This window comes from Nothobranchius furzeri, chromosome 4 (assembly GCF_043380555.1).
Source record: "Nothobranchius furzeri strain GRZ-AD chromosome 4, NfurGRZ-RIMD1, whole genome shotgun sequence".
NCBI lineage: Eukaryota > Metazoa > Chordata > Actinopteri > Cyprinodontiformes > Nothobranchiidae > Nothobranchius > Nothobranchius furzeri.
In genome coordinates, this window is record NC_091744.1 from 64,693,895 (window position 1) to 64,715,700 (window position 21,806).

The 21,806-nt window shown below is 47.9% G+C and overlaps 1 protein-coding gene across 2 annotated transcripts; it reads left to right on the top strand.

Moving 5' to 3' along the window:
• The first annotated feature begins 199 nt into the window (after positions 1–199).
• On the top strand, positions 200–2,068 carry fancf (FA complementation group F). Of its 2 annotated transcripts, none has more exons than XM_015964262.3 (2): positions 200–321; positions 579–2,068. In XM_015964262.3, exon 2 carries the CDS (start codon positions 633–635, stop codon positions 1,656–1,658), a length of 1,026 nt encoding a protein of 341 aa, XP_015819748.1. In that variant the 5' UTR covers positions 200–321; positions 579–632; the 3' UTR covers positions 1,659–2,068. The 2 variants fall into 2 exon arrangements, with proteins under 2 accessions (XP_015819748.1, XP_054588963.1); XM_054732988.2 differs by having other exon boundaries at positions 297–368.
• Positions 2,069–21,806: the final 19,738 nt, after the last annotated feature.

Genomic DNA, 21,806 nt, shown 5'->3' on the forward strand with positions numbered 1-21,806 from the left:
TTGGACATTCTGGGAAATTACCCCGAATCGCTGATTGAATGTGCGTGAGAACGCACTTGTGTTTTCTGCATTGTCCAATTTATTTTAGTGCAACTCTGATTAAACTTAAATTAAATCTAATAGTTTGATTGTGGTCCAAATAGGAACAGTTTCTTTGTGTTTTTTAATTGTTGTAATATCTTGATGGACTGGAAAATTCACATTTTTGAGTTTCTGTATGTGAATGAATTTTATTTTGAAGGGCCAAATTCTCAAATGTGTCGCATGCGCATAAATAACCCAAACCGGAAGCGGTGATGGAAAAGAGAAAATAGAATACAAGTAAGTTTTCAAGTGGGATACATCTGTTCTGTATCCATGCTTTTGAGGTATTTATTGAGGAAAGCCGTTTATGTTCTATTAGAGAAATGTGTTCCTTAAAATAAAATATGTTTTGAAACGTTCTACCGGAAAGTTGTTTACCGTGATATGTTTACGTCATTATAGCTAAGCTATGAGCTAACTCACTACTTTAGCATGTTTTTTTTTCTTTTTTTGGAGGTATTTTGTGTTCATTTTTATTGTTTTTTTTTCTTCAGTCGGTGCCCATTTCCAGAGTTCAGAGGCTGGACTGTGAATGCAGACAGCGCCACATGGAGGCGGTGCTGAAAAACGTGTCCGTTACCGTGGAGCTGCTAGCCGTGGCTGCTCGCAGCAATGCAGTGAGTCAGTGGGATGAGCAGACTCTGTCCAGGGCTTTTCACTGGGCCAAATACTGCGAGCACATCTATTCCAGGTTCCACAATAACACCGCAATAAGAAGAGTTATGGAGCAACAGCTGCAGATCACAAATCAAAGTTTGCGACATGTTTTTCCTGGATATTCTCACGTTTCCTTCTCGGATCTCCGCCGCTGCCAACACGTGCTGCTTGTTGGCCTGCTAAACAACCCCGAGCTGCCAATCACCATTATGAAGACGCTTTTTAAAACTCCAGTAAACATCATAAATAACGACTTTGAGGATGTCACTGGCATCTGCAGCCACCTGATCCGGTGTAAATCAGCTTGTAAAGTCCTGCGTCCTCTCTCGGCTCTGTCAGCTGTTGGTGCTGATGCTGAGGTGCAGGGAGAGATGTTGATGGAGAGGCTTGGTGCTATGTTGAGCCAAGGCAATGAACTCTGTCGGGTAGAGCACTTTTTGTGCTCTGTCCTCCAGGACTCTGAAGGTGCAGTGCAACATATGTGTCTAGTCATCGCAGCAGCTTTGCTGACAGCAAAAGGCTCGGCTGAACAAACTGCTTCTCAGGATTTTCTCCTAGAGTGGCTGCAGAGTCGGCACAATCTTCTGCATAACTTGTGCACAATGCTGCCTTCTGCAATTCTTAAAGAGCTGGCTAAAGGACACCAGAAATTTAGAGATTCGTTCTGCCACATGCTTAAAAAGTGGGCTACAGAGATGGAGTACAGCATAACCGAAGGCGAATGGATAAACAACAGCACAAACACCACAGTGACCTTCCAGAAGCTGACTGAGTTCTTCCTGTTATTGTTTGAGGCCTGTCCATCTGTGAGGAGGAATACAGAAGAGGAGATGAGACTGTTTAAGATTTCTGATGGAGACTTTGATGTTCAGGGATTAAGTGTGTGGGGAGATCTCCTGTCAGAGTTAAACAAGTGACTGTTAGATTTTGAGGTTCCTTATAGGCAGAAAATATCCAAGTCTGTGTTTACACATTGATCTTTGTTTTAGTTTGTAATAACGGTGTTGGAATGAAGGTATTTGTTTTATATTGACTTGTCGGCTTTAGTTCTCATGATACGTAAGTTTTTTATGATTTAGCAGATTCAGACATTTAGGATTGTTTGGTACCAAGTCTAAACTTACTATATCTCACCAGCAGACGTATTAAAAAGTCTAAAATAAAAATAAATTACCCAATGGAGCTGATCTTTTTATTTAGTAGAAGTTGCCCATACATACAGACCCCCCTCTCCATGTTTACACTAGTGTCATGTAAAAAAAATAAAAATGTCTTGAGGCCTAGAGATTTTGATAAGGTAACGTTCAAATAAACTTATGTCAATTCTAATACTTGTGTGGGATTTTTTTTACTTCTAACAATTAGCTTTTAATTTTGTTTGGTTTTATTACAAAACAGCTTTGAATAAAGGATAGCGTGACTTAAAACAAAATCAGTCTGAAGTTTTGGACTATTTACACATCAGTGTAGTTTTCGGACATTTTGCGGTTAATGTTGGTCTCGTTAGTCATCACACACTGATGAAATTCATCTCCGCATTTGACCCATCCTTGTGGGGAGCGGTGAGCTGTAGCTGTGGTGCCACGCTCAGGAACTATTTGGTGGTTTAATCCCCCAATCCAACCAAGCAGGGAGGCATTGGGTCCCATTGTTAGAGTCTTTGGTATGACCCGACCAGGATTCAAACCCTGATCTCCCAGGACGGACACTCTACCATTAGGCAACCCTGTTACCAAGACGTAATACTTAGTTTAAAGTGACAGTGTGTATTTTCCCTGGCAATAGGGGGCAGTACATACCTAAATCGTTGCAACAAGCATTATTTTTGTGTTCAAGTAAGACATTACCAACAGATGACCATGAGGGTCACAAATTTCCTGGGAGTGCAACCTCCAGCAAAATATCAAGGACATCAGATTCCCTTTCATCACTGGCAACGAGTGAAGAGATAAATGTGTAAAACAACAGCATTTATTAATAGTGAATATTTTGTGACCATTTGTTACAAATCAGTAAATGCATTTTGTCCTCACGGGCTTCCATAGAAGCAAGTATGGCATCACCCAGAGACCCGCTCCCATGTATTTTAGAACAGATTTTTATGGTTATATGTAGGGCTGTCAGCCTGTCACGGTAACCACAAGAAGAAAATATCGCGATATTAAGAAACCCACCGCGCTGCATGACGTGCCACCGCCATTACCGCACTTGATTAAATCTCGCGACAGCGCATGCTGAGAGGGAAAGTCCGCGCTGATCGAGGAGATAGTACACATGGAAGATGGAGGGAGCGGTGTCAGTGCGTCAGCTGCAGCCCAGCCAGAGACCTTGGAGCAGGCAGTGCTGCCACCAACGGCAAAGAAAAAAACGCTTGGAGACCTGCTGAAGTCACGGACAAGGACATCTTCTGCAACCGTCCCGAAGAGAGTTAGAGCCGAGCTGGAGCTCACTCGCTACCTGCAGGAGGAACCCATTGACCCTAATGAAAACCCTCTGACATGGCGGCGCAACAACCATAAGAGATTTCCATTGCTCTCCAAAGTCGCACATAAGTACATGTGTATTTGTGCAACAAGAGCACCATCCGAGAGGGTTTCTAGTGTCGCTGGAAATGTTGTCACCCCTCTCAGATCCTCTCTCAACCCGCATAAGGTTAACATGCTGGTTTTCCTTGCGCGTAACAAGGACATGACCGAGTTTTAAATCACAGTTATTCTTGTGTGTGAAAGTGAAATGACAGTGCCTGGGACATCTCATTTTGTATACTTTATTTTAAACCACAAAACAAAACTGGCACTTTTTAAATTTCTGTTAGATGTTGCAGCCAAATTTGCATTTCAAAGTTAAACCTCCTGAATGTTGTTTTTAAGTTCAGTCAGAAAATGCCGTAACTGCCCTTTGATCTGCATTCAATAAAGTGTTAAATATGGCCATGTATTTTTTCTAACATTTTTTAAATGTGTAAGCACAATGTTTCAAAGGAAATATTGCCATGAGTTTAGTAAATAACAAACAAATTTGCTAAATACATAAATAAAAACGGGGTGCAATAATATCGCATACCGCAATATTGAGCTGCCCTGACTCACCGCAGGGGGAATTACTCAACCGCGACAGCCCTAGTTATATGTTATGTAACTGCCAATATTTTTCAACAACTGAGCATCTTTTAAGTAATTTACAACAAAATTTCAATGGATATTTCCAGAGAATAATGGTAAAACATTGTCACTTTGAAATTTTTTGAAAACTGTTGAATATTAGGGAAATATTTCCAAATTTCAAGGATCTTAATTAAGGGGTTGGTATGAAAGGAAGGCAAAACAATCAAACATTAGTTAATTTCAAATTTTGCACACCTGGAACACTTTAATTTTCTCTCACCTCATTCATCTACGCCCTCTGAAGCGCTCCAGACTAGTACATGTTGCATGGCTGGATACCAGTCATGTGGCTCGACTCCCAATTTGCACAGCTCAGACCTTGCCCACGTGTCAGAGCACCTCTGTGGCGAGGGATCATTAGTGGGATCTTCAATCAGACCAGCGACAATAGCTGGTGTGAGACTCGTCTCTGTCAGAGGGAGGAGACCCTCCGTCACCGCGTGGAGGAAACACCAACACCAGCCACGGCTGGCTGAACACACCGTGAAAGCAATTCACACAGAGACAGATGAGGGTCACTGAACAAAGGGCAGCTTGTACACAACCAATTTATTCCCGACCAATAAAAACATATATGTCAGGCTGGATGAGATCCAGCAGTCATAATCCTAACCTGCTGTGCTGCAAACACATTTAAATGTATTCAAATTCAGTTAAAGGTAAGATGAAAACAAAGAAATGAATCCACACAATAATGGATTTTTTTATGCTACTGTTAGAAAGAAAGAGAAGCTTCAGAATTTTCATACCTGATGTTTTTATTTATTTTGGGTTTGACTTCTTTCACAGCTTAACTGACAGAGCAGGTGATGACCCGCGGGTTACCGGCAGTAAGATTTTAAAGCTCTGCCTGTGAAGCTGTAATTTTTGCCTTTTTTGTTATTAAATACCAGTAGAACCTAAGCCCAGAGGAAAACATGACCCACTTATATTATTAATAATCGTAATCTTGAGTTGACTAATGAGAATGAATCTTTCTTGCTCATTACTGCTTATTATTGACAGCAGGTGTTTGTTTTTTCCATAAAACGTTACTTCCAAACAGATAAAAGCAGATTTTATTGTTTAATTATAGCATACTCTGTTTGCTCCTATATTCCATCCAACTTGTTTTCAGCCATATTGGGGTGACAAACAGTGAGACGTGCTGACGGGGCCACTGCTGTTCTGCTGCTCCTAAAGGGTCATGAAGAATAGCATTCATTAAAACTCAGATCCAGCCACCATCTGGTGCTGTGAATATGGAGTCCTCTGAATGGGGGTGTAGATCCCTCCCTCGGCACGTGCCAGACTGGGGGGGGGGGTGGTTAGGGGTGCTGTCCCTGAACACACTTGTGTCCCAGTCTGAGCACGCTGGTGATCAGTGGTAAAGGTCCTCAAGGATGAGTGGCGGAACAGTCAGCATTTCTGTAAATGTGTGTTAAATTTATTTTATACTAGACATCGATGCAACTTTCATCAATAAATAGTTTTGTTCAAAGGAGTTGGGTTGTTGCCAGAAATGCTATCAAGACAAAAACGGACAAAATCAATCAATTGGTTGAGTTTAAAATTCATTTATTCAAGACAAATATCTTGTTTAAGATTGCCAAATGGGGATAAGGAGCTCCTAAACTCAGCGCTGCGAGCTGCATTTGATTGAGAGAATTTAAGGAAAAATCTTTCTTTAAAAATGTGATCAAATACAGAAGAAAGAATATCCGTTCTAAATAAAGAACATCAGAACACAAACAGAACTTAACCGTTATCAGTAATCATGTTAAATCATATCATCCTTTGTCTGTGTGTGATATCATGAGAGCCTGTTTGAAGGTGTCAGTGTAATCTGATATGGGGGAGGGGAACCAGATGGATGTCAGCTAGATAGCATCACATATGAAAGTAAAACCAACTCATAGTTGGATTCTTCCACCTCAGATTCCTTTCGTCTTCCAAACATATTCGTGCCATTGCTGCCTGATTACAGAGAGGGAAATAAATGCTATAAAGCTAATAATTTACCTCAGATGAATGAGTTGAGAGTTTCATTGTTTCTGGGGATTCAGCAGGACAGACTGAAGAAACATTTGCAGCATCCTGGCAGAGCATCTTTAGCAGAATCTCATCTTGAAAAACAAAGAATGACAGGACACAGAGTTGGGAAGCAGCTAAATTGTCATTTCTCTGTGTGTTATTGGGTGGAGGTCAGTGATGTATAACGTTATTTTGTATTGAACCACTTTTGGCAGGTTGCCTCTCCACTAACAGTGAACGTGAGGGAGGTGTGTGTAAATTCATTTGCCCTGAGGTAGCGTAATGCTTTGCAGGAGGTTGTCATAAAACAGTAATTACTCCAGTGCCTCTTTGAAATGGAGGGTTGTAATTACATGATCTCTTCGCATTGGAGGGAGCTGAATTCTAGATGAGAAATTAAGGGATATTGAGTGAGTGAGGAGGGAATGCTGTGGACATTTGGAGGAGGGATCAGGAGGATAATTGGATGCAGACAAAGTCTCATGGGGAAGCATGCAACCCTGTCATCAAACACTCATTCTGGCTGGGCCTCATCCCATTACAGTCCCCAAGGAGCTCAAACGCACCTGCCCCCGACCGACCACTACCCAATCCCCCTTCCCTCAACCACAGATTACACAGCCAGACAAACATCAGAGTGACTGAGCCTGAGATGCGGCAAAAATAAGGTGTGCTGTGCTGCAGACGAGCAGAGTGCTGAGAAAATCTCACCTGTAAACACTGACGGGTTTAACTCTCTCACTGCAGAGCGCCCTAACAGGCACGGCAGGTGTAACAGCCATGACCACAGCGGCTGGTTAACCATGAGAAAACATGTTCCACATCACTGGTAACACAATTGTGCTTTCTGTCAATTAACGTGCTCTCGGAGGCGGGCAGCAGTGAGCGTTAATGGCTTCCTTTTCTCAGCTGGTTGGATAATCAGAAGAGAAGCAGAGATTTATTGTAATTGCTGCCAGGATGTTACTGGGGATGATTCAGACATGGAGCTGCTTTCTGTGATCGACCCATCAGTCAGCTCAGCTGAAGGTTACAGCACACAGACTATCCATCATGTGTGGAAAAGTCTTAACCCACACACGCATGCACACACACGTACACACATGCACACACAGAATACAGACGTTACAATGGTTATTTACTGGATCTATGCCAGAGGCTGCAGTAGATTTTACTAAGAATAATTCTGTACACTTAATGAGTTAATTCATTGTGACTTTTGACATTATATGTAATATAAACTGGATGGAGCTCAAACATTGTTTTTAAAAATGTTCTGCTTCAGATAAGTCACTTCCACCCGCAGATAATAAAATGAAATGAACAATAAGAACATTGTTTGATCCAAACATTCTGTCATTCAACTGAAACTCACAGGAATGTGTGTGAAAGGACGCTGGAACTTCCTGAATTATTCATTACTTTAATTAAGTCAGACACCAGAGTGATGCTGTTGAACGTACAGCAGAAAACAGCATTAATCTTTTATTTAGTTGTTTTTCTTTGACTTTCTACTCCTATAAACTATAGTTATAAGGTCATTATGCTCCCCGGATGTTAATTTGGTTATGTTAGCCTTGTTTTTGTTCATTTCCTTAGAAAATTATGTTTTTAATTGTCTTGAAATACATCTTTCCAATTCCTCATTCTCTGATTCTATGAGGCTCATTAGTAATTTGGTTTCACCAGAACATTAAATTTTGGATTATTCTGATAAAAGCTCAGAATGACAGTCAGCATCCAAACCAGAAATGTCCAAAATGTTTTGTCTAAATAGGTTTGTAATTCATGCATTTAACACTGACCTTAAAATCTGATTAGATTTAACTTTGTGATGTCTTATTTATCCAGATCTATAAAACATGTTATAGACTGTGCAACAACTTGGGCCTTTCCAGAACAGATTTAGTGTCTTCTTGCTTAAATATCAGAATTTTTTTACTGAACATCTAAAATTCCCACCAAAACTCTTGTCTTTTTGTACTGGTTTCTCAAACAGAATGAAACGTCCCTTAATTTGATAGTGGTGTCGTGGTTAATAAGGAACTTTACTCATATTTTTAATTAATTTGCAGTGGTCTGTAGAATGAATGTCTTGTAAGCTGTGTTCTGAGGGGGAAAAAAGCTCTGGTGGTGCACCTGTTCCAGGAACTAGAAGTGAGCCAGATCAGAGTTGAGCTTTAGGATTGGAAGTCTTATTTCCTGATATTTATCTCTCCCCTGATTGGCTAAAAAAACGCAACTATATCACTGACTCCATTTGTTCTGCAACTTTGATGTATTATCTCCAGAAATAACACAAGTTAAAAGTTAAAGTTAAAGTCCCATTAGTTGTCACACACACTGGTGTGTGTGCGAAATTTGTTCTCCGCATTTGACCCATCCCGTGGGGGAGCGGTGAGCTGCAGACACAGCCGCGCTCGGGAACCATTTGGTGGTTTAACCCCCCAATCCAACCCCTTAATGCTGAGTGTCAAGCAGGGAGGCATTGGGTCCCATTTTTTCAAAGTCTTTGGTATGACCCGACCAGGAATCGAACCCTGATCTCCCAATCTCAGGGCGGACACTACCACTAGACCGCTGAGCTGGTGCCTGATGGAGTTCTGCTGTGTGGTGGAGTTGCTAATGCTAACAGTTAGCATACCAGCCAAAACCTGCGGTTTCCTAGAGGCTAAACAAACAACAGCCTTCCCTGTCACCGGTCAAGATGGGTGAGTCAGTGAATGTTTGTCATGTCCCTGGGCAGAGGTGAGTCACACCATCTCTTCTCACCAGAATCTGAGCTTATTCTCCGCAGGTGAGGAGCAGAGGGAACAACAGCTGCAGGCAATTCCCTAATCAGGAACGCGGGTTTAAAAGGAGGACGGAGACACTTCATTTTGCCGGATGATTGTACCAGTTCAGGTAGCACCAGCCACTCAACTCTGAAACTTTGATCTTTGCTAACTCGTGTTTGACTCACCCGTCTACTTGTGGATTATTGACCTTGGATAGTATTTTTGGATTTGGAATTGGATTATCCCTTACGCCTGTTTTGTCTCGCTCAGGATTACCTCGTCATCTTCTCACCCTCGCTGTCTTTGTTTCTGGCATTAATCAATATGTCCCATCCTCCTCCGCCGTTCCTGTTCGGACTTCCCTCTGCTGCCTCACTCCTATTGGATCTCTCACCCTCTGCCCAGCGCCCTCCCCGGCTTCCCTTCCTCTCCTTATCAACCTGAACACCTCAGAGACTCGAGCCATCTTGGCTCCTCAGCACAGGACTTCCCTGTGCGGTTTTCAGTTACCGTTTACAATAAAGACATTTTTACTTTACTGCTTTGGACTTGTGTGATGATTCTGCATCTCTTGGGTTAGGCACTTACCTCGAGCCATGACAGAATCATCCGGCCAAACATCTAACCCAGCGGAATCAGCACTCGCGGATCTGGCTACCCGGATGTCCCAACAGGAGCAGACACTCCCGTCCTCATGGAGCAGCTCAACATCTCCAACCAACGTTACCAACGTTTAGAGACCATACTGCAGCAGCTCCAGGAACAACTCTCCTCTTCTGCCTCGGTTTCTGTCCTCGCTCCTGCACCAGCTGTCGCTCCGGCGTTTGGAACAGCACCACACGCTCATGCCTCGGGAGGAGTGATTTCACCCGGACATGAAGCGCTCTGTCTTCCGGATATCACCCACTGCCATTCGGCTCCTCCTCGGCAATGCCCGACTTTCTCCGGTGAGTTCGAGGATTGTTTTGGGTTTTTACTGCAGTGCCGCCTAGCGTTTGAAGACTCCCCGAAGTCTTCTCCTACTGACTCTATGAAGATTTCTTTTATTGTTGGACTTCTTAGAGGCAAGGCACTTAGGTGGGCAGAGGCCAAGAGTAGAAATCCCAATTTTCTGTCTGGTTCCTACCCCGACTTTCTGGAGGAGTTTAAACTCACCTTTTGCAGTTCCGAGACCACCACTGACATCAGGAAGAAACTGTTGCGCCTCTCGCAGGGAAAGAGGTCAGTGGTTGACATGTCTCTGGAGTTCAGGACTTTGGCTGCGATGACATCATGGGGAGATGATGCTCTTAAAGCAGCCTTCATCGAGGCTTTAAACAATAGGGTAAAGAACCAGCTGGCTCTTTGCTCCGAACCACCAACTCTGGACGGGTTGATCACATTATGCATCTCCATCGACAAGAGACATAGGGAGCTTCTGAAGACATTGTCCAGGGATCTGCCACCACCACCAGCACATCGCCCATCCTATAGGCCTCCTCCTCTGGATTCCCCCGAGGAGCCTATGCAGGTGGGACGTACCCATCTCACTCCGGAGGAACGCCATCATCGCTGTAGCAAGGGGCTGTGCCTTTACTGTGGTAAGCCAGGACACATGGTGCAATCCTGCCCTGCGGCATCAAAAGGGCGTGTCCACAGTGGCGGCTGGCCAGTAGAGGGCGATAGGGCGCCGCCCTCCCAGTTTTTCTGTGTTTTTAATTTTTATTTAAAAAAATAAATAAAATTAACAATAATCACATATTCTAAGTTAATTGTGTGTTTTGTAACAAAAATAAATCATATATATATATATATATATATATATATATATATATATATATATATATATATATATATATCTATCTATATTGGTCTCTGCCGGTCTCTGCCGATCTCTGCCGAGCGGTGGAGGCTGTGTGCTGTTCTATTTCGTCTAGTCTTAGCCCTTAAGCTAGCTGCTATTGGAAGGATGATCTCCGCATCAGCCAATCATGAAGAGCTTAAATGTACGCCCACCAATAGTGGGCCCCCTCGTGGTATATAACCGCAGTGACCCCACTGCTCACCTCCCCCTTTTTCTCTTCATGCCAAGCTTGAGAGCTTTATTAAAGAGCAAATATTATCTCAAAAGAGCAAATTATCCGAAGACGACTTACCAGCCATGTCCAGCGACACCAGACCCTGCCCGACCTGCCAGACGGGCTCCATTTCCAGCGGCGACCTGCACTCTAAGTGTGAGGTCTGTCTCGGGGCTCACCACGCTGGCCTGGCCTTGACCCCGCAGGCCTCGTGCCCGTTCTGTGCCGCTCTGCCCGTGGCGGAGAAGATTCGCCGGGTCGAGTACTTCACTCCCGCCGCCGACGAAGAATTTCCGGTGGCTGACTCCTACCCGCTGGACAAGGCTTTGGTTTTCTTCGACGCCGGTCAGGAGCCGGCTGGCTTCAACCGGCTGGATGACGTCACTGACAGCGAAAACTACGATGAGGCGGCGTCCCTCCTAGACATAACGGAGGTCGACGAGCTTCGCTCAGCGGGTCCTTCTGCCCCAGTGGCTTCTCGCTCCTCCCTGCCAGCAGTAAGAGCACTGCTCCAGGAGCTGCCCGCCATCATTTCTGCGTCAGCAGCCCGCAAGGGGCTAGCTGTGCCAGAACCGGCCCTGCCTGAAGCGGATGATTTGGCGGGAATTTTCGGGGCAACTCAGACACGCTGTCCAGACCCTGTCTGGCTGCGCTTCCCCGCTGCTATGAGCTGCTGGTCTGCCGCCTTCTCCGAGCCTGCCAAGCTCAAGGCGCCAGTCTCCACATATGCGCCCATCACCAAGGTCGAGGGGTTTTCCGACCAAGGCTGGCCGTCCGTTCCTCCACTAGAGCCGGATTTGGCCTCACTGTTCGGCGCCAAGAACCACCTCGCTGGCCCGCGAGCTGTTCCCGCTTCAAAACATGACCAGCTGCTGACGCGGCTCACCGACCGCGCACATCAGTGTGCCTTTCAGACCGGCGCTGCAGGGAATAACATCGCCCTTCTTGCCTTCGGCGTCTCCAAGATGATGGAGGAGCTGGAAGCTCCCGAGGAGTCGAAAGCCGTCATAACTAAGACTGCTGATGCCATCCTCAATCTGTGTGCTGCTGTGCTCACCGGTTCTGCTCGCATCGCTGCCTGGCAGACCCTCATCCAGCGAGCGATCTGGCTGAAGGCCCTGCCCTCCATTCCGGAACATCTGCAAAGTGAGATGCTGGATGGCCCCATCACCACCGATGTTCTGTTTGGTCCCCATCTTAGGGGCGTCATTGAGAGGGCTCAGAAGACGGCCGAACTATCGGCTACGGTGCGAGACCTGGTCCACCCTCGGTCAGCCTCGCACTCCGGCCGTTCAGCCAGAGGATGGGACGAACGGCGCGGAAACTTCAGACGTCCAGCTGCACCGCCCGCTCCACGGAGCCGGCCTCCCGCTTCGGCTCCACATCAGCGGGACCAGCGAGATGGCGGACAACGGTTCCGGCGGGGCCAGCAGACGCCGTCTTGGCAGTCCCAGGTGCAGGAGCCTCGCCGAAAGCAGCCACGGAAGTGACTCTTTGGGGGGAATGTGTGTGTTACTGATTGTTCTGATGTTGTTGGTTTTGAAATAAAACCCAAAAAACGTCACTCAAAGAGCTCAATCCTACAGTCCTCCGCAGAATCCTCTGCCGAGTTTTCACACATGTTCCCCACACCAAGCACTGCTGCACGCACACATGTTCTTGCAGGTAGTCATAATACACGACCAGCCGTAAGGGTGCGCTCCATTTGCGCTCTGGCCCCAGCATCCGGCCAGGCCCAACTCGTCCCGCTCTCCCCACGCCGTTGGGTGGGGCGGGATGTCATGTCGCTGTCTCGACCATGCGCGGCGGCACAGTGCACGGCTCCATCCGCTTGCACTCTGTCGCCCCCGTGCACAGGCCCGGCTCCCACTCGTCCTTCACTCTCGGACTCCACGCTCCGCGGTGTGGACCAGCCTGTTCCAGCTGTTTCGCACTTGCCCTTTCGAGCGCAGCCCTCCATGGGTCGCCCCCAGTTCTCTGGTACGGGCGACGGCGGTAAGGGCGCATGCACAACCCTCAGACGTTGTTCACGTGACCGCGCACACGCGTCCATTGTCGGAACGCGCGCACGAGTGGCGCCGCCTTTGCATAATGAGCAAATGGATTTCGGACACCATTCATTGCGGTCACACACTTCATTTTCAGGCCACTCCACCCCCCTTCAACGGGATCGTGGAGACGACGTTCACATCGCAAGTACAGTCTCAGGCGCTAGAGCTGGAGCTGCGGGAACTTCTGTCCAAAGACGCTATTTCCCGAGTCCCTCGCGGACAAGAACTCTCGGGTTTCTACTCCCGCTACTTCGTAGTACCGAAGAAGTCGGGAGGAATGAGGCCGATTCTCGACCTGTCCCTGTTCAACTGCTCCATAGCAGTAATGCATTTCCGCATGTTAACGATGAGACAAGTCCTGGAATATGTGCGCCCCGGGGATTGGTTCACGTCAATCGACCTGAAAGACGCATACTTCCACATACCAGTAATTCCAAACCACCGGAAGTTTCTGCGTTTTTCGTTCAAGGGAGTTCAATATCAGTTCAATCGCCTCCCTTTCGGCTACTCGCTAGCCCCGCGCACTTTCTCCAAATGTCTGGAGACCGCGCTGCAGCCACTGCGCACGGAGGGAATGAGGGTCTTATTTTACCTGGACGATCTTCTCCTGTGCGCTCGGTCCGAGGACGAGGCGTCACAGCAAACCAGGAGGTTGACAGAGCATCTGTCAACCCTAGGGTTTTCTATAAACTGGGAAAAGAGCTCCATCCTTCCATCCCAGTCGATTGTGTATCTCGGGGTGGAGTTGGACGCCTCCCTAATGAGAGCACGTTTGTCGCCTGCAAGAGCGGCAGATCTCTCCACGGTGATCTCACGTGTTCAACCCCGCAAGATCGTGAGAGCCCGGTTAGTCATGAAACTCCTGGGCATGATGTCTGCAGCCCATTCAGTAGTGCCGCTAGGTTTGCTGCGCACGAGGCGCTTGCAACGCTGGTTCGTCCGCCTCCGGGTACACCCAATACGTCAGAAGAGACGTATGTTGAGGATTCCCCCTTCAGTGGGCGGGGACCTCGCTCACTGGGGGAACCCCTGCATCCTCTCACGCGGGGTTCCCATCGGACGTCCTGCGTCACACGTATCTGTGTTTACGGATGCGTCACTGTCGGGGTGGGGGGGCACGTGCTTGTCCCACACGGTGGCAGATCGCTGGCCCTCCCACACGCACGAGCACATAAATGTGTTGGAGCTTATGACAGTGAGGAATGTGATCAGACACTTCGCTGCCCTTCTCGAGGGCCGTCATGTCGAAGTTCACACAGACAACCGGGTAGCGGCAGCCTACATAAATCGCCAAGGGGGAGTTCGATCCCTCCCACTGTTGCGTGTCGCCACAGATTTACTGTGTTGGACACATGTCCACCTGCTGTCCATCAGAGCCATCTACATTCCGGGGGTACTGAATGTAGCGGCAGACATCCTGTCGAGAGGGGGACCCCGCGACTCCGACTGGCGTCTACATCCTGCACTGATATCACAGATCTGGATCAGGTTCGGGGAACCGTCTGTGGATCTGTTCGCGGCTCGCGAAAACGCTCAGTGTCGCCTGTGGTTTTCCCTGAGTCCCCGGGACGGACCCCCGCTCGGGGCGGACGCCTTCTCACACCAGCCCTGGCCTCGAACGCTCCTTTACGCGTTTCCACCAGTCCCTCTGATTCCCCGTCTCCTGGACCGAATTCGGTCGGAACAGCTCTCGGTGATTCTGGTGGCTGCCAGGCGCGTGTCCGCGTCATGGTTTCCGGACCTGCAAGCGCTAGTGTCCGGCTCCCCGTGGAGGCTCCCGTGGAGGGCGGACGCCCTTCTCCAGGCGGATGGGATAATCAAACATCCTCCGGAAATAGGCCAACGGCTGTGGGTCTGGCCGCTGAGCGGTCACGCTTAGAGGCTTCTGGGCTGCCGCATGATGTGGTGGCCACGATTCAGAGTGCGCGGGCGCCCTCTACCATTGCCTCTTACGCTGCTAAATGGGCAGCTTTCCAGAACTGGTGCGCAGAACGGAATGTTCAAGCGCTCTCCTGCCAGCTGGCGGATGTTCTATCGTTTTTGCAGATACTGATGGACAGGGGCCTCGCATTCAGCACTGTTAAGACATATGCTGCAGCTATCTCATCATGTCATCAGGGTTTTGGAGATAGATCTGTTTTCAATCATCCCCTCACAAAACGTTTTCTAAAAGGTGTCAGAAGGAACAGACCTGTGTCCCGCCCGCTTTTTCCCCAATGGGATCTAACGGTGGTTCTGCACGGCTTATCTGAAGCTCCATTTGAACCCTTGGACCAGGTCTCACTCAAGTTCCTGTCGCTTAAAACCGCATTGCTGCTGGCGCTAGCATCAGTTAAGAGAGTGAGTGACCTAACCGCCCTCTCAGTGGCTCCCGCATGCCTCAGGATCCGGGAGGATGGCGGGTCTGCTGTTTTATGCCCCAACCCAGCCTTTGTGCCCAAAAGCATTAATGCTTCCTTCAAATCCAGGTCAATTTCATTGGCTGGACTTTTTCCTCCTCCCCATAATTCTGAGGAGGAGGCGGCTTCTCACCTTCTCTGCCCGGTGCGCGCGCTTGCACGATATGTGTCACGCACTTCAGGGATTCGTCGCTCACAAAACCTGTTTGTGCACTACAGGGAGTCTTCCCTTGGTCAGGCGCGGTCGGCCCAGTGCCTTTCACGCTGGCTGTGTGACGCCATTTCCCTCGCTTACACATCATCAGGGCGGGATCCCCCTGAGGCACTCAGGGCTCACTCGGCCAGAGGGATTTCCTCTTCGATGGCGCTCCTCAGTGGTGTGTCAATGGAAGACATTTGTCAGGCTGCTTCATGGGCTTCACCCTGTTCCTTTACTCGTTATTATTTACGAGATGTGTCTTCAGGTTCCATCACTTGTTCAGTGCTTGGACCCCAGCAGGCTAAATGAGTGCTTATGGCACCTCATTGGCCTTGCTGAGATGGATTTTATCCTCTTGTGGATGATGTTTTTTAGTGGGGGCCCCTCTCTTATCGTGCCTGCCTCAGTCTTTAGGCCTGGTCTGAGGCTGAACGTCCCCCACTAGAGGAGATTTGATTGGGTGTGTCCATTGGTTGTGTTAACCAGTGGGGCGTAAACCCATCCAGCTGCGCTTTATTCCAATAGCAGCTAGCTTAAGGGCTAAGACTAGACGAAATAGAACGTTGGTTACATATTGTAACCCCAGATTCTATGAGTCTAGTCGCAGCCCTTAAGCCACTGGCCCCACTGGTTATGATGGGAAAAAGAGCCATTGGAGGTGAGCAGTGGGGTCACTGCGGTTATATACCACGAGGGGGCCCACTATTGGTGGGCGTACATTTAAGCTCTTCATGATTGGCTGATGCGGAGATCATCCTTCCAATAGCAGCTAGCTTAAGGGCTGCGACTAGACTCATAGAATCTGGGGTTACAATACGTAACCAACGTTTTTCAATCGCCCAAACAGGACGAGACCAGCTGTCCAATTGCTGACAAGAATATCAAAGGGTAGGAATGGGAATGTATCCAATCAGCGTCGACGTTGTTTCAGAACGTTTCAGAAGCATGATGGGCGATGGAGCTACCGCCAAAGGATTCGTTGGTGTTCGGTAGAACTCGGCAGAGTCGTTTTTGGTCGTGACACAGATGTAACATGGACGCCGCCGGTGACTACAACCAGCATGGATACCGGAACTCAGCAGCCACTGAATTCAGTTCGGTCCCTTCTCCAGTATCTGTTCGAGAGGAGAACTATGGTGGAAAAACTTAATGTCAAAGAGCTTGGACCAGATCAGCCCGACGTAAAGATAAGCTAGCAAGAGAAGGAGAGAGGTAAACTGTACACACTAGGCTTCTCCCGAAATTGGTACACCAGGAAGGCTTGGCTAGCTGGATGCAATCACGCTAATGCGTTATTTTGCTTTCCGTGTTTGTTATTCAAAACGGCTGGGACAGATAAGGCATGGATGAGTCAGGAGTTACAGACATGAAACATTTTTCTGAGAAGGTGAAGAAACACGAGTCATCCTGGGCACACATGGACAACAACACGGTGAAGCTAGCCATGCTAGGCAGCAGAGCTAACGTTGCCATGCAGGGAACAACAGCAGCTGGGTGCAGAGGTAAGCTGTACATTACATTTCTGTGAACAAGACAATCAGAATCAGAAATCCTTGGTTGTCCCACAAACTGGGACATTTGTTTAATAACATGTTTAATGTGCAATAACTGTAAAAACTAATTTCAACACACATACTTATTATACATATTTAATCACGTAAATGTGTATTTCAAGTAAATTTGTACATACATCAATCTGATTCCATTTTACTTGTTACACTTCTGCTGCAGCAAACAAATTTCCCAGCTTTTGGGACAATTAAACATTTCTGATTCTCAATTAGATGTTTTTACCTCAAATGTAAAAACATCTGATTGAGAATAAGAAATGTTTTATTGTCCCAAAAACTGGGAAATATGACATTTGTAAGAGGATACTGATGACATTATTTCCTATGAAAGTGTTTCCTATGTACTTATCTGTTGTTTTTTATTTATCATATGACAGGTTTTTCACACCATCCTGAGCCATGCAAAAGAAGATTCTTGTCACCACACCCATGACCACAGCCGAATCAGAAAGGTGCTTTTCTACTTTAAAGAGGATTAAGACTTTCCTTGAGGAACACCATGACACAGGATGGGCTGAATGCTCTTGCCATGCTCTCCATGGAAATAAAAGCTTGTCACAAACATTCCTGACTTCAATAAAAAGCTAATCGAGAGCTTTGCCACTCAGAAGGACAGAAGGGCAAAATTTCTGTACAAATGAGGTATCACACACACACAAATGCATCCACTTGATCTTTGTATAAAGTTGGCCTTGGCACAACACTCCAGAAATATTTAACAGTGTAAATTTCTGGCATTTTGTCTAAGTGGTGTTTACTACCATTACTTTAACAGTGACTTGCTCATAATTTTTGGTGTTCACTCAAATGTTGAAATTAAACAAAATGTTTTTGTTACTTGCCTCTTGCATTGCCTATTTACCATTAATGGTCATGTTATTTTATGTGCAATTTAATGCAGTATTTTTCAACCTTGGTCTGCAAGGCTTTTCAACCTTGGTCTGCAAGGCAGCGTGCCAATAGTCAGACACACCTGGATTAATCAGTTTGTCCAATGATGTAAGACAGGAAATAAAAGAGCTGTGCTTAATTCAGGAAATAGTGAAGTTGTGCACAAAGCTCAGAAAGCACAAGTTTGTTTAAAAATAAAAAAATAGCACAGCCCCACCAAAAATATTTTTCACCAGCCGCCACTGCGTGTCCACCAGTAGTTCCGGGAGTTCTGGTGGGCAGTCAGCCAGGTAAAAAAACCTCCCGTTTTCTTATAGACTGTGCTTTGACTGTTAACAGTCGTCGCTACCAGATGACTGTTCTTGTGGACTCTGGATGTGAACAGTCATTGGTGGACCCGCAACTCGTGCGGGAGTGGGAACTGTCTACTGTTCCACTGCTGGAACCATTAACTGTGTCCTCCCTAGACGGGAGGTCTCTGTCCACTATCACTCTCCGGACCGAACCACTCCAGCTCCAGGTCTCAGGTAACCACACAGAGATGATCTCACTGTTTGTGTTTCCCTCCCCGCAGAATCAAGTAGTTCTAGGCCATTCCTGGCTTAGGAAACACAACCTGTGTTTGGACTGGAGGTCTAGCTGTGTTGAGACCTGGAGTCCGAAGTGTCTTCTAACCTGCCTAACCTCTGCTTCATCTGGATCTAAGGACTCTGAAAAGACAATTAGGGAGCCGCCTGATATTACCCAGGTACCAAGTGAGTACCATGATTTACAGCAGGTGTTTAGCAGAGATCAAGCAGCCACGTTGCCACCTCACTGTCCGTTTGACATTGGTATCGACCTGTTACCAGGAGCTCTGCTCCCAACCAGCCGCCTCTACAGTCTGTCCAAGCCTGAACAGGACAGTATGAGAAAGTACATCACCGAGGCCTTGGCCAATGGCATAATGAGGCCGTCCACCTCGCCTCTGGGAGCTGGTTTCTTCTTCGTGGCCAAAAAAGATGGGTCACTCCGCCCTTGTATAGACTACAGGGGTTTAAACCAAATAACTGTAAAGGACAAGTACCCGCTTCCTCTGCTTTCGTCTACCTTTGAACCTGTGCAGGATGCCACTGTTTTTACGCGGTTGGATCTCCGCAATGCGTATCATCTGGTTAGGGTCCGCCAAGGTGATGAATGGAAGTCTGCTTTTAAGACACCTCTGGGACACTTTGAATATTTGGTGATGCCCTTTGGTCTCACTAATGCTCCAGCGGTGTTTCAGAGACTTGTGAACTCTGTGTTGGGGGACTACTTAAATGACTTTGTAACTGTATATCTTAACGATATTTTGATTTTCTCTAGGCCCATGGTCCAACACAAGAAACATGTTCGGATGGTACTCCAATGGCTGTTGGAGAACAGACTTTTTGTAAAAGCTGAGAAATGTGAATTTCATGTTTCTGTTGTTAAGTTTCTTGGGTTTGTTTTAGAGAGTGGATGGTTGAGGGCGGACCCTGATAAGGTCCAAGCAGTGACGGAGTGGCCTACCCCTACCACCAGGAAACAACTGCAGCAGTTCCTTGGCTTTGCAAACTTTTACAGATGGTTTATCCGCAATTATAGCCAGACCGCAGCCCCTCTGACAGCTCTAACCTCTGTTGTCAAGCCCTTTTCTTGGTCTCCAGAAGCCGAAGCCGCATTTAGGACACTGAAGAAGAAGTTCACAGAGGCCCCAGTCCTCTCCAGACCAGACCCCAAGCGGCAGTTCACCGTGGAAGTGGACGCCTCGGACACCGGGGTTGGGGCAGTTCTCTCTCAGGTATCGTCGGAGGACCACAAACTCCATCTGTGTGCCTTCTACTCACGGCGCTTAACACCCACTGAGAGCAGGTATGACGTAGGGGACAGGGAGTTTCTGGCTGTAAAACAGGCTTTAGAGGAGTGGAGACATTGGCTGGAGGGGGCTGAACTACCTTTCATCATTTGGACTGATCATAAAAACCTGATCTATCTCAAAGAGGCAAAGAGACTGAACCCTCGACAGTACAGGTGGTCTTTGTTCTTCTCCCGTTTTAACTTTGTTCTATCCTATAGACCGGGGTCTAAGAACATGAAGCCTGACGCCCTGTCTCGACAGTACGCCTCTGAAGGCGAGACGGCTCCTAGCACCATTCTGCCTACCTCCTGCATTGTTGCTGGAGTAACCTGGCCTATAAGAGACCAGGTCCTGGAGGCCCTTAAGACAGATCCCGGCCCAGGTAACGAACCCTCTAACAAACTGTTTGTTCCCCAAGGATTACGGGGAAAAGTTATCCACTGGACTCACACCGGGAGATTTTCCATCCACCCTGGAGTGGGACGTACAGTGGCTCTGATCAGGCGATCTTTCTGGTTGTCCTCCCTCTACAGAGACATGAAGGAGTATGTGTCGGCCTGCCACATCTGTGCCCAGCAAAAAGGCACTAACCAGCCTCCTGCAGGCCTACTCTGTCCTCTACCAGTACCGTCCCGTCCTTGGTCCCATATCGCCTTGGACTTTGTTTGTGGGTTACCACCTTCGCATGGTTTTAGTGTTATTTTAACTGTGGTGGACAGGTTCTCCAAGGCCTGTCATCTGGTGCCGTTAAAGGCCCTCCCTACCTCTGCCGTTACGGCCCAGCTTTTAATTAAACATGTGTTTCGTCTGCACAGAATCCCAACAGAGATCCTCTCTGACCGTGGTCCCCAGTTCGTGTCACGCGTCTGGAGGGAGTTCGCCACCGCCTTGGGAGCCCAGGTGGCCCTGACCTCGGGGTTTCATCCGCAAACCAATGGACAATGCGAGCGGATGAACCAGGAACTGGGCGCCATGCTTCGCTGCATCTGTGCCACCAACCCGTCCACCTGGAGCGAGCATTTGGCTTGGGTCGAGTATGCCCATAATAGCCATGTCTCCTCCACCACAGATCAGTCTCCTTTCGAGTCCTCCCTCGGGTATCAGCCCTCTCTGTTCCCCCTTCAGGCAGATACCGCCCTCACCACTCCTCAGTTCCTTCGTTGGGTCCGTCGCACCTGGGTTGCCACGAGATCGTCCCTTCAACAGACCGCGGAGAGGAACCAGCGACTGGCTGACCGACACCGCCGCCCAGCTCCCACTTACTCTCCCAGTCAAAGGGTCTGGCTGTCTTCCAGGGATGTCCCGCTGAAAGCTACCTCCAGGAAGTTCTCTCTAAGATTCCTTGGTCCCTTCAGAGAGTTGGCGGTCCCTAGCCCGACGATCGTGCGTTTGGAACTTCCATCGTCCCTCCGGATCCATCCTGTGTTCCACGTCTCCCTGGTTAAGCCCGTTGTTTCCAGCCCTCTGTGCCCAGCTCCGGCTCCGCCTCCTCCTGCTCAGATTTACAAAGGGGGACTGGTGTACAAGGTTCGGTGCATCCTCGACTCCCGCCCCCGTGGTTGGGGTCTCCAATATTTAGTGGACTGGGAAGGATTTGGCCCGGAGGAACGTTCCTGGATTCCCCGGTCCCTACATCGAAGACCCCTCTCTCATCTCAGACTTCGAGGCCTCCAGATCCGGTGCTGGGATGCCAGGGGGCGTCCGTTGGGGGGGGGGGGGGGGGGGGGGGGGGGTCACTGTCATGTCCCTGGGCAGAGGTAAGTCACACCATCTCCTCTCACCAGAATCTGAGCTTATTCTCCGCAGGTGAGGAGCAGAGGGAACAACAGCTGCTGGCGATTCCCTAATCAGGAACGCGGGTTTAAAAGGAGGACGGAGACACTTCATTTTGCCGGATGATTGTACCAGTTCAGGTAGCACCAGCCACTCAACTCTGAAACTTTGATCTTTGCTAACTCGTGTTTGACTCGCCCGTCTACTTGTGGATTATTGACCTTGGATAGTATTTTTGGATTTGGAATTGGATTATCCCTTACGCCTGTTTTCTCTCGCTCAGGATCACCTCGTCATCTTCTCACCCTCGCT